Source organism: Dicentrarchus labrax, unplaced genomic scaffold, assembly GCF_905237075.1.
Source record: "Dicentrarchus labrax unplaced genomic scaffold, dlabrax2021, whole genome shotgun sequence".
Classification (NCBI taxonomy): domain Eukaryota; kingdom Metazoa; phylum Chordata; class Actinopteri; family Moronidae; genus Dicentrarchus; species Dicentrarchus labrax.
In genome coordinates, this window is record NW_026136710.1 from 7,748,883 (window position 1) to 7,761,702 (window position 12,820).

Sequence of the window (12,820 nt, forward strand, 5' to 3'; positions counted from 1 at the left end):
AAGAGGAAAATGTCTGTTTATTTATCCGATCACATTAAAAACACTAAGACTGCATTAAGATATCGCAGTGACAGTGAACCATAAATTAAATAGTTCAAATTAGGCTGTAATTATTTTTAACAAGAAGAGAAGGGTCATGTAAACATTAGTGCCGTGGATATGCTCTCATTAGCTTTTTATTCATGCATTTGATACCCTTGAACAGCATATGAATTAAGATAAAGAAGGCACTAGTTTATTTCCTCAGAGATTGTTTAACACAACAGTTCTCTCTTCAGCAGTTAGCCTTTCAACACTGACCTTGATGCAAGTAAAGGTGAAAAAAAACACACTGTACCGTGTTATATTTACAATATGCATTCATATAAATAATGGGGCAAGTTCTAAAGCCATTTTAGCAATCTGACTGATTTTTAGGCAAGACAACTATGTTATTCAATAAAACAGTCCCTGAACAACACTTGATTCTACAGCTTTGACAAAATAAAGACTTAAAAAAATAAAAAATAATGCTAATGTAGCAGAATCTAGTAGGTTGACAATAGGATTCCCTTTGAAATATGTGGAAAATGACATGACAATATATTAATACTGTGCTCATAAAAAGTGGTTTAAGACTGAATAATGCCATCACAGACAAATGCAAAGTACATGACAGTCTGAAATGAAGTTGTGGAAATGATAATACCCAACTAAGTGAGGTACACACATACAGAATATCAATACCAATGTTACAAAATGCACAGTGTGCAAATGAATATCTGCAATAATGTAACTGTGTCATTAGTGTTAATTATGACTCGTTCCCCATTAAGTCAACTCAAGGCACAAACTAAGTTAGAGTATTTCCAATTATTTTAACTTAAAAAAACAAACTATGAACAACATGGGTTAGTGATGTGAGGTGCTGCATTGCAGTTAATCTACATTCACTTCCACAGATTCCCTGAAGGAGAGACCTAGTACATTACAAGTCCTCAGAGGCTTTTGAGGCCACAGAAATACTTTTCCCCCTCTCAATCCATCCATGTGCATTTATACTGTTACTGCTCAAAAAACGATCGCAAAGAGCTCCATAAATTTCAGAGTGCATACTATAATAGACTCCTCGCTAAAGCAGCACTTTAATTGTCAGGACACACTTCATTATAGCTGGAGACATCCATTTTCAAAGAGCCTAACAGGAAAAATTTGAAATACATCAGTAGTACAGTCATTTGGCGACAAGCTCTGTAGCTTCACAATGTCCTGTTTTGGATTATAGTGTTCAGCAGCAGTGTGGGGCAAACTGAATCACTGCAGAGCTCTCCCGGCTGCCAGCTGTACAAAGCCGATTGAATTACAGCGGCAACACCGCTGTTTTAAACCAAGTTGTAGACTTCCAGGTTGCCCTGCAAGATGTGGTCCTTCACTGCACGGAAGACAAATCGAATGTTGTCTGTGTCTGTGGCACAGGTGAAGTGGGAGTAGATCATTTTTTTCTCGTTTGGATTGAGGCTGACAAACATATCTAAGATGAATTTCTTTACTGCATTGACATCCCGCTGGGGACCTGGTGTAAAGAGACAGAGGACAAAGACAGCACATGAGAGTCACTGTAGTACTTAAGACAGGCTAGCACTGTATTCTAAAATGGCTGCAGAACACTGAAGTGAAAGTTTGTAACTTTTCAAAGAGGAAATAACTGTAACTTCCTCTTACAAATTAAAAGCTAAATGCATGAGCCATAAAACACATCCTGGATCAATTCAATACATGCTGCTACAGCTATAATTGATCTTGTACGACCATTAGCTTACAATGGCTTATGTTAGCTAACTTTATAGACAGGCGTATGTATTGCTCTACAACAGATATTACTGAATCAGTATGAGGACTCTTGCCTACTTGTGTTACTGTTAAGCTACATTTTAGCATTCAAACCTGGCAATTTAAAGACCATTATCAGGTCATATGACTGAGAGTGAATAAATGGGACTACAAGTAGATAACAACAGTGTGTCAGTGGCTGCCTGGTTTACTTTTGTGATAAATAATTTAAATGTGTATCTGTGACATGCCAAAATAGTGCAGAAGAATAGATAAATAATGTTTAACATAGGCTAACATTAGCCGTTATAAGCTGCTGGTTATACCAGACCACGGTGAGCTGTAGCAACCAAGGGTTATGCTTATGAATTAGACTTTTCATCTGTACAAAGACTGTTATCTTTTATTTTGAAAAAACATAGTATCACTTTAAAGACACAGAACATCTAAATAAACCAACAACCGATAGAGTTATTTAATTAACAGCATGTAGGATTTAGTAGCATCTAGTGGTGAAGTTGAGAAGGGGCTGTGACCTGTGTAGGAGAAATTATGGTCACTGCAAAACTCCCCAAAAACCGTGAAAGGCCCTATCTACAGCCAGCATTGTGTTTGTCTGTTTTGGGCTAAAGTAGAAACATGGCGGTTCAACATGGCAGATTCTGTGGAAGAGGTCCCGCTCCCTCTGTAAAAACGGCTCATTCTAACATAACAGAAACACAATGATTCATATTTTCAGGTGATTATACACTAATCAAAACATTCCTGTGACTATTGTAATATCTGTCAATAGAGCCTCCTTAATATTACACACAGGACCTTTTATAAAACCTTTAATCAGTTTCCTCTTACCATCATATTCAGGGAAGTAGTCGACCAAATGTGAGTACATGATTTTCTCCTCCAGTAAATCTATCTTGTTGAGGAACAAGATGACTGAGGACTCTTTGAACCACTTGTAGGTTATGATTGTCCTGAACAAGGCCATGCTTTCCTCCATGCGATTCTTTGAAAAACACATGACACAAACATCTAAGCATGAGCATACATATGAAATCAGATACAGCTTTAGACAGCAGTACTTCAGCACTGATTGTGTGTGTGTGTGTGTGTGTGTGTGTGTGTGTGTGTGTGTGTGTGAGCAAATTCAATTGGCTTTAATCTCATCAAGTGAACAAGCCTTGGTGAGAGGAGCACATTGCTGAACAGAGTGACTAAAGAGCTCCCCCTGCAGATGAACTACGCACACTGCCACAAAAGAGGTTTATGATTGTGACCAGAAAGAAAGAGAGGGAGAATAAAAGAGAGAGAAACCAGACTAGTGCTGGACTAAATCTAGGTCATCATCTCCACCTAACAGGTTTGGCCTTAAACAAAAGAAACAATGTCCCTTTGTCCTCCCTTAAGCGACCCCTGTACAGACTAACAAATAATATAGGAAGAGATCAGCATGTCACTGACTGTTTTGCAGGCAGCGTCTCACCTCATTGACAGACTCAACCAGGACCTGATCGTACTCGCTGAGCGCCACCAGGAACATGATGGAAGTGACATTCTCGAAACAGTGAATCCACTTCCTCCTCTCTGAACGCTGGCCACCCACATCCACCATCCTACAGCCACAAGTTAAACGGAATTATAAATGGAGTGCACTTATATTGCTTATTTCTAGTCCTCTGACCGCTCAAAGTGCTTTTCACATCCCCTCTGACGCAGAGGCTGTCATGCAAGGTGCCAACTGATCAACTAATCCAATTCACACACACTCACACCGAGCAATTTGGGGTTCAGTATCTTGCCCAAGGACACTTTGACATGCAGGAGGAGGAGCCGGGGATTGAACCAAAAACCTGCTATATTGGGAGGACATCCTGCTCTGCCTCCTGAGCTATAGCTACCCAAAGAACAAGTCATTATAAAAACATATAACTAAATTACAGCTAGTTTTTTCTTTTTTTTCTAATTTTATTCTTACAAGGGGTTTTTGAGAATTGATCATTATACATGTAAACATGATGGCTAATCTATTATAGTCTACTATCACTTATCAATATAAACTTATTGCACAGTTGTATCTGTATTCTTTTCATTACCTATCTATGTTATGTCTACGGTTGAGAAGCTTTAATGCTTTTAAAACATTCCCATGACAACCAGAATACTGTCAGCGTTTACCTTTATAACTTCAAGGTTAAATTCTGGGAACAGAAACTTGTTTTAAGACCCCTTAAATGATACCAATTTAGTGTAATTAACTATTACAGAAACAAAAACCAACCTGATTTGACATAGCTAATGTAAAGACCATTGACATCTGACAATTATTTACTAAATGAGGCCCAGCTGTGCTCAAAGAAGACTAATAAGACTAACCAGACACAATGGATTCCAACTTGTGTCTCTTCTTCCACGACGATGCTGACACAGGGAGAAACAACTGTCTGCAGTCTGCAGCCATATTAGCGGCTCTGTGAGACTCTACTTGGGTGCTTTGATCTTAATGCTAATGTCAGCATGCTAGCTAACATTCACTATGACAATGCTAGCATGCTGGTGGGTATAATGTTTACCATGCTCACAGTCTTAGCATGCTAACAATTAGTGGCAATAAACACAAAGTACAGTCCAGGCTGATGGGGATGTCATTAGTTTATGCAAGTGTTTTGGACATGAATGTGTGTGCTAAGTTTCATAGCAATCCATTCAACAATTACATAATAATGACATTTTACAAAAGATGTGGCTGGAGAAAAAGTCAGGGGATCACCAAAATCAGCAGGATACATCATCTGGGGACCATGAATGTCAAAATGTAAAACAAAAAATGTCATGACAATCTATCTAAAATGTATTTACATTACAGCTACACTAAGCTAAAGTAACTAAATACAGTCGGGTGACATGACATTACCAGACAACTGGTGGTTTCAACTATATCATTTATCTATCCCTATAATAAGTCTAGGTGTATTAAGCCATTGGTGACAATGTATCCTAACCAATGTTGCAATCAATGAGCGGGACAATTTGGGTTATATATTCATAAAGTGCCTTGATTTGTTTGGTATTTGGTTTAACCAAAAACAGACACTCCCCCATGTGGTCATGACATCAATATCATGATACAAAACTACATTTACCATGATATTAGATTTTATCTTTGTTGGTTGCCCCGACTCCCAAATACTGTTTATTCTACACTTTACTCTACAACAGAACAACAACATAAAATATAGCCACAACACAAAACACTCACCTGAACACCACATTCTCCAGGTCAAAGGGGTACTCTATAATACCTGTTGTGGGCACCCTGACCCTCAGGACATCCTGCTGGGTTGGCAGATAAGGAGTAGCAGCAATTCGGTCCAAGTCATTCAGATAGCTATTAACACAGGAGGACAACCCAGAGTTAAGAAAATGAAAACAGTTAGATAGAGTGATATAAAAACAGGAGAGGGATAAAGGAGACCTTTATTTTAAAATATTCAAGTCATGGTTTCAGCCACTTGACTATAATTAATTCTATAGTGGAAATTGAAATGGTGTTTCTCTGCTTTTAAGCCTTTTGTCAACAGCCTTAAATGGTATAACCACTGAAGCTGAACCTTCTGAATCCAATAAACAGACAACTGGTAGATGAAACAGTGGAAACTATTTGGCAACGTCTGAGGAGTTTCTGTTTGCACTCACTATTTGGTTGAGTCTGAGAGCTGGTATTCCCTCTTCCGATTGTAACATTCCTGAATCCCTGGGTCACTCCACAGGCTCTTGATGGCATCCGCGTAAGGGTTTGTTAATGTTGTGACCTTCTCCACATCAACCCCAATGACAAGACTGGCGTTTGCCTGAACAACAACGGAGTGACACACTAAAATTAATGACATAACCCAACACTTCCAGAACAAAATATATACGGAGGCATTTATGATGAAAATGATGTCATGTTTGGAAAAGAAACGGTTTAGTATTGCGTATAGATTTTCTGCGGTTGGTTTTCAACAGTCCTTGTTCATAAATGATGTTGCGTAATTTATAGGATTCCGTGGAGCTCTCAGCACTAATTCAATGCTGACTCATCGGTAAAACTCGGATCACTTAGCGTTTGTAGACTACAGCTGCAACAATTAAATGATAAATCAATTAGTCGATCGACAGGCAATCGTTTAAGTTATTTTTCATGCACAAATTCCAAAGATCTCACTTCTCAAATGTGATAATTTGCCGCTTTCCCTTTTCTCAAAATTAAAGTAAGTTTGGTTTTGACGGTTGATTGGACAAAACAAGAGATTACCTAAAGATCTAGGAGATTGGGATTGTCTTTGGATCTCTTATAGACTAAATCAACTTTTACTGACTCAAACATTTTCTTAAGGTAAAACAATTGGGTTGAAATGCGACTACTTGCTGGTGGCTGCTTTTGACTCCTGCAGTAATCCCTGACCACAAACCTCTATTATTCTTTTATATGCATTTACAGACACAAAGAGCTAAACAAAGTACAAAGGCTGTTATGTGTTCCAGGTCGCCTCCTCTGGGTTTGTAAAGTCCTGCGTCTTCTTGGAACTCTCGATCTCTCTATCTCACTGCTCTAATGTGTCTGATTAATAATAAATATTTTCCTGACTGTGCATCACCCGTGGACCCACAGTGCAATCGTTCAGGCAGAAAACACTAGGAAGAAAACTGCACAAGCTGTTTGGAGTACTTTAAATGGTCATTTATGGGTGAACTATTACTCTAAGTCTATTTAGGCATCAATAGACCGCCTTATTGTACAAGGTGCTTTTGCAGTCATGCTGCAATTATCGTTTTGTTGATGGATGTTTGATGTTCTGATGGTTTCTTCCTCTACTACTCGTGATAAAAGGAAGACTGTGACTGTCATGATACAAATATCTAGCTTAGCTAGTTTATCACACCACTGTTAACTCCACTGAAACCAATACTAATACTGTCTGTCGAGCAGTTTGGTGAATCACATCCCTACACACCAACGATACAGTAGAAGTAGTAAGAGGAAGTCATTTTCCTGTTCTTCTGTTCTTTGGCTGACTTTAATTGCTACCAGAGATTGTGTGTGTTTAGTTTTACTTTAACATTTCTGGGGGAAGCCATACCCTCAAATGCTTTTCTCTTTTTGTGCATCTTTTAAAATTGACTTTATGGCTCCTGCCTCACCACTTTAATGCTCCCAGTCTTCTCTCTGCAGACATGATCCTGGGACAAATTTAAAGGGATCCTTTGAAACCGCTGTGCCAGTCTCTCTTTCTTTAAGCTCTTTACTCTGCGTTCTCTGACCTCTTGACATCATTCCAAAAAGTCTTTATTTAGTAAAAGTTAACTCTTCACGTCCAACTCCGCACAAATATTAAATAGTAAATTGACCGTTCGCAAAGGCTCCACTCTCCTTTGTGACTCTTGCAAAGACAAGCTTTCTGTTCTCGCACAGCACATATGCTGTTTACAATTATAATGATGGCAGATTTACCACTAAATCAAGACAATGGCTCTTAGATTTCAGATAAAGGTAGAAAAAAGCAGTGCAGGCTTCTCTTTTCTAGCCAGCGAGCACCAAATTTGCAGATGAAATGACAACTGTCGCTAGCAGATATTATCAGCTGTAACTAGCTACTTAATTGAGCTAACTTAACTCCTCGAGTCAGTTGAAAAGTCCGATTTTTTTTTTACAATGTCCAGGAGGCTCGGTTTGATAAAGCAAAACAAAAAGGGGGCTTTCAATGGCTAAAATCATGATATTACATTAAAAGACTAAAAACAGGCTTAAACTAACAGGTCCAGGCCTAAAACAGCTTATTATTTTGTTTTAACATAATCATGTTCGGCTACATAGCCTGCACTACTCGTCCAGAGTTCTAATGTAAGGTATTTATGGGCAACGTTATGAGAGAAAGCTTGTACAATGAGGATTAACCAATGTTGGTGAATGTAATACCATCTTGGATTGCTGTAATGCAAACTTCCCCAAATCCAAAAAAGACAGAGTTGCTAACACTGCCCTACACTCCAGCTTCCACACAATGAGGATAGAATACACAGTGGATTCGCCATTTATTTGTGCTTTTTGTTAAAAGTAACTTATAGCCTCATCAAATGTAACTAGCTATTGATTTGAGAGTGGGGGGTGTAGTGAATACTCGGCAATACTTGGCATATTGGCTTCTTGACTGACCTACAGACCCTTTACACATCAGTACTAATATCTGCATGCTCAGTGACAAACAGAACATCACTGACACTCAGAAACAACCCACATGGTTAATGGTTACTTAGTTAATGTTGCCAAAGGTCCATGAAGGCCACCCCTCCACAGGAAGTGAACGCTTCTCACTTCTGTCTCATCCTTTCCTGGAACGTTAACTGTAGTATATGTGTGTGAACCACATTTGTGTGATTAATAAGCTCCTGCCGTTGGTATGACAGGGACAGGTTCCTGTGTGATTAATAGGGAATTCTCCATCTCCCTTGCTCTTTTGTCTCTTTTTGGACTCAGGAGTACCTGTCTTTACATGCCTGCAGTGTGACACCGAGTGTACTTTCCGTAAATAGACACAACTCTTAAGGCAGGAGGATTGCAAAACTAAACACTGTTGCAAATTACCAGAAGTACTTCACCCTGAATACACACTGCAGGTTCTGTCAGTGTCTGAGACAATAAACCGTGCGGACGCTTCTGTGGGACAGTGTGTGGTAAAAACCTCTTTCTCAATCTGTCTGTGAAGCAGTAAAGAAAGGACAAAGAAACGATAGTCTGCTCTACCTTGTTATTGTCATACTTGTAGGGGATCTGTAATGTATTCATGGCCTGGACCATGGCCTGCATGGCTGTGAAGATGTTCTGGTAGACCAGCCTGGTGAAGCCCCTCTTGTCCTCATCAGAGTATCCGCGGCCATGGATGATCCTCATCTGCTTAATGAAAGTGCTCTTCCCACTTTCACCAGTTCCTAACCGCCGACAAATACAGACCATTACTGTACACACACACATTTACTTAAAGCATGAGGCTGGAATTATTCTATGTTTGTTATTGTCAACAAATCCCATTAAAGGTGGGGAGAAAGATGAGGTTTGTATTTAAGCTAACTTTGTTGTTGTGATGTGTTCATTGGTCTTTGTGGCTATAAAACCCTTTGCAAACTTTGTACAGACAAATACCATCCAGATATTGGTTTATGATGCACTTTGTGTTTAGTGCTGATTAGCAAATGTTAGCATGCTAATATGCTACACTAGGATGGTAAGCACTATAAACTATAAAATAAAACTATGTGATTTGTTCACAATATGAAAAATATAGAATATCACCAGCTTTATCCCTAAACTTTGTTTGTTTGTCTGTATTGTGTTAGAAGTGCTTTCACATCTCACTCTTACGCAATCTTGGACTAACTTTAATTACAATAGTCTGGGTTTTATCTTATTCTTGGATCCCGTGGGTCTTATGTTTATGTTTGAGTCAAGGTTTACAACAATATTTTGTCATCTCACCAGTGACTGCCTGTATCTTTGAAAAAGCTGAACTACAAAATGTTGCAGCATTTCCCCCTGTAGCTGAAAAAGCTGAAATGAAAGTATTCATTGGCAACCACTCGAGAGCTTTTCAGACAAGAAGTGAAATGTCCCTTTAGCATGTAATTTTGAAAACGTAGTGAGAATGGAATATATTTGATATGATTATTGATCCAATTGATCTAAATCAAATATTCTGTACAGTTTTAAATGTAAGACTTCTTCAAAGTATGCAGTCAGTTTGAGGAGTGGTGGAGCTATATATCGGACCTTTGAACCTAAAAGAATGGTTATATATTCAGCATGAGTCAATCATTTAGTAGAATAATCATAACCAACGTGACTGCACCTACACCCTAAACCTACTCACAGCATTGCTGATATATCCTGTCAAGTGACACAAATAAAAATGTTGCCTCCCAAGATGCTACAGCTATAAATAAATAAATAGTAGTTATAATCAGTGATGGAAGGACATTTACTGCACTTGAGTACAGTTTTGAGGTGATTGTATTTTACTTTGTACTTCTCCATTACTTTGCAGGGAAGAATTTTATACTTTTATTCCACTATATGTGTCCGACAGCTGTGTTTACTACCTGACTTTACAGATGAAGGTTTTACATACAAAATATATGATCTGAATATAAAATAGGACGTATTGTTACAAATGAAAGTATCAATCACTATACAAATTATTTAAAATGATCTCCCTCTCAACCAGCTACAACAGTAAAATACTACTTACATGTTAATACATCAGTAATAATAATCCAGTGATATATTTAACTCTCACATGGGGCATTTTCTGCATGAGTATCTTTACTTTTCTTTTTTTATATATATTTTTATATTATATTATAAGGATTCTGACTGCATTACTTTACATTGTGGTACGTCACATTCAAGTAAAGGGTCTGAATCCTTCTTACACTACTGATTATAATGATATAATATATATATATATATTTTTTTCTATATACCAATATCTGTTTCTGTAGCATTTTCTACAGTGGGTTGTACTGTGATCAGACTCAGCTCTATAATTTTTACAGTGCACATTAACTGTTCTGTTCACATTCGGCCATAAACACATCATTACGCACTCAAGGTCTTTCAGCCAAAGCACTTTCAAGGCCAATTAAGTAAAGGATTTGTATGTCTAATTATTTATTTATTTGTGAGGAGCTTTAATTCATTTCGATCATAAATAGTGGTCGAAAAAGAATTGAGATCTTTTACTCCTGCCTTTCATAATCTTCCTCGAATAGCGTGTGCGTTATGTTTCAAAAGTACAAGAGCTCATTATGAACGGCCCCATTCAGAGTGTTATATTTATCCCATACACAATATACTATTGGTACATTACTCGTGCATTAATATAAAGCAGCATCATGTTGCTGTCAAGGTGGACATAAACTTTATATACTGTTGGACAGTGGTGGAGGTTTTAGTAGAGTTTGGAGGTACTTGAGTATTTCCATTTTGTGCTACTTTATACTTCTACTTCACTATTTCAGAAGGATACATTTTACTTTTCACACAAATTTTGATCTGTAAGAGGATGCTTCGTTTCAGATGTGTATGAGTCATTTTCAGTTCCACCAAAAGTGATTTTGTCTCTCTAAACTTGGTGAAAATTAAAAGAAACGAAACCTTTAATGGTTTCATTTCAATAAATGTTTGAGGCCCAGTAAAAGTGTCCAATATTCTGGAGGAAAAGAAAAGATCTTTCCGGCCTTGTTGGTCATCTCATCACCCCCTGATTTATCTAGGGACCCTTTGGACAGCGGGTTGACCCCCTAGGCTGAGAACCACTGGACTGAAATACCAGAAATGTATATAAAGTAAAGTTAAACCATCAGTATTACTAATAATGAATAATGAATATTGCAGTAACATACTTACAGGAGCCAGTTATATGCAGAATGAGTACTTTTACTGAAGTAGGATTTTGATTGACTTTTACTTGTACTGGAGTATTTTTATATCGTAGTATTGGTATTTTCACTTAAAGTAAAGGACCTGAATAGTTGGGTTATTTTTACCACTGCTGTTGGCTGGTTTAATCAATAATGCATATTAATAATCCAATACTCTAATATAATGTGACTCCGATCTGATCTTGCTGATAATTGCAGTAATAAATAAAGTAAAATGGGACTTGTAATGGAGTACTCCACTCCACTTTCTTATAAAACATAAACTGGTCATATTCAACCACAAATGCACCACCACATACTCGAGTAGTGTCAAGACCAGTTAAGTAAAGGACCTTTACATCTATTTTTTAGTGAGTTAATTTATAGCCAATAGTGTAAAGTATGTACATTTACCCAAGTACTGTATTTAAGTAGAGCTTTGAGGTACTTGTACTCAAGTATTTCAACGTTCTACTACTTTATACCTTCACTCCACTACTTTGCAGGGAGCAATATTGTACTTATTACTCCACTACATTCATTTAACACCCATAGTTACGTCACAGATTAGAAGTTTCCATACAAAACAATAATGTGTTATCAAATTATGAAAATACTAATAATAATCAATAACAATAATACAAAATAAACACACTCTGAAATGGGCCAGTCTGCATACTAGTACTTCTTTTGTACTTTAGGTACATTTTGAATCTTTACAGTAGGATACAGTCTGTTTGTTTTTAACTCAAACAGAAGATCTGAATACTATTTCTCCACCACCACTGCTTACGAAAGATGATGAAAGTATTTTTCGTCCCTTACCGAGCAAAAGGAGCTTGTATTCCCGTCGGGAGTCCCTCTTGTCCCGGCGAAGCTGCCTCTCAATCTCATCGTTGATCCTGCGAGCCTCTTTGGCCTCTGGGCTGAGGCAGCAAGCCCCCACGGAGCTCAGAATCATTACTCCTGGATAACACTTCTCCTTCCAAGGCACAGACACATACATAATGTTGGTTACACAGGACGGAGAAAAAAAAAGCCCCGAGTTATCCTAAAGTCAATTTATTTTGATTAACCCCTCCACCACAATAACCCACTGCGTACGCCAACACAGTACTCTCCTGAGCTGGAAAACAATGTTTAACAAATGTAAATTCAAGGAAGTAAAGTAGGTTATTCTCAAGGCTGTTTGCATTACCTTGTTCCTCTCCTGTGAAGAGGAAATTAAGTTTGTGCAACAACTTAAGAAGACAGTGAAGTAGCGAGGCTTTACCCCTTATGGTAGCGGAGCTCCGGGCGTGGTGGGCTGAATATGGCGGAGTTTCACTTCATAGCGCTACAAAATAACAACAAAAGTCATCCTCCAGGGGAATACAAAGTACTCAAACGCCACGTTTTTTGTTTGTTTGTTTGTTTTTTGTCTTGGGTTGCGAGAGATGCTCGGTGTTATCTTCCTCTGCGTGCAGTTTTGTTTGTCCTCTCTCTCTCTCTCTCTCTCTCTCCCTATCCTGGGTAAAAAACCAACAGTGGACCATGTGACAGAGGGCTGTGCTGATGG

The 12,820-nt window shown here is 38.1% G+C and overlaps 1 protein-coding gene across 2 annotated transcripts; it reads right to left on the reverse strand.

Moving 5' to 3' along the window:
• LOC127370952 (guanine nucleotide-binding protein G(q) subunit alpha) lies at nt 1-12,803 on the reverse strand. 2 transcript variants are annotated; one of them, XM_051413478.1, is made up of 8 exons: nt 12,536-12,803; nt 12,088-12,244; nt 8,591-8,775; nt 5,503-5,657; nt 5,066-5,194; nt 3,293-3,422; nt 2,662-2,815; nt 1-1,552 (listed from the first exon to the last, which is right to left on the reverse strand). In XM_051413478.1, exons 2-8 carry the CDS (start codon nt 12,221-12,223, stop codon nt 1,362-1,364), a joined length of 1,080 nt encoding a protein of 359 aa, XP_051269438.1. In that variant the 5' UTR covers nt 12,224-12,244; nt 12,536-12,803; the 3' UTR covers nt 1-1,361. The 2 variants fall into 2 exon arrangements, with proteins under 2 accessions (XP_051269438.1, XP_051269439.1); XM_051413479.1 differs by having other exon boundaries at nt 12,461-12,803.
• Nucleotides 12,804-12,820: the final 17 nt, after the last annotated feature.

What these genes read in the sequence shown, in the direction of transcription:
- LOC127370952 (XM_051413478.1), bottom strand. Translation starts at nt 12,223, where the DNA reads ATGATTCTGAGCTCCGTGGGGGCTTGCTGCCTCAGCCCAGAGGCCAAA. An exon ending in ACAAGTATGACAATAACAAG is followed by an intron (nt 5,658 to 8,590) that starts GTAGAGCAGACT and finishes GTTGTTGTTCAG; the next exon opens with GCAAACGCCAGTCTTGTCAT. An exon ending in CTGGAGAATGTGGTGTTCAG is followed by an intron (nt 3,423 to 5,065) that starts GTGAGTGTTTTG and finishes TTGTGGCTGTAG; the next exon opens with GATGGTGGATGTGGGTGGCC.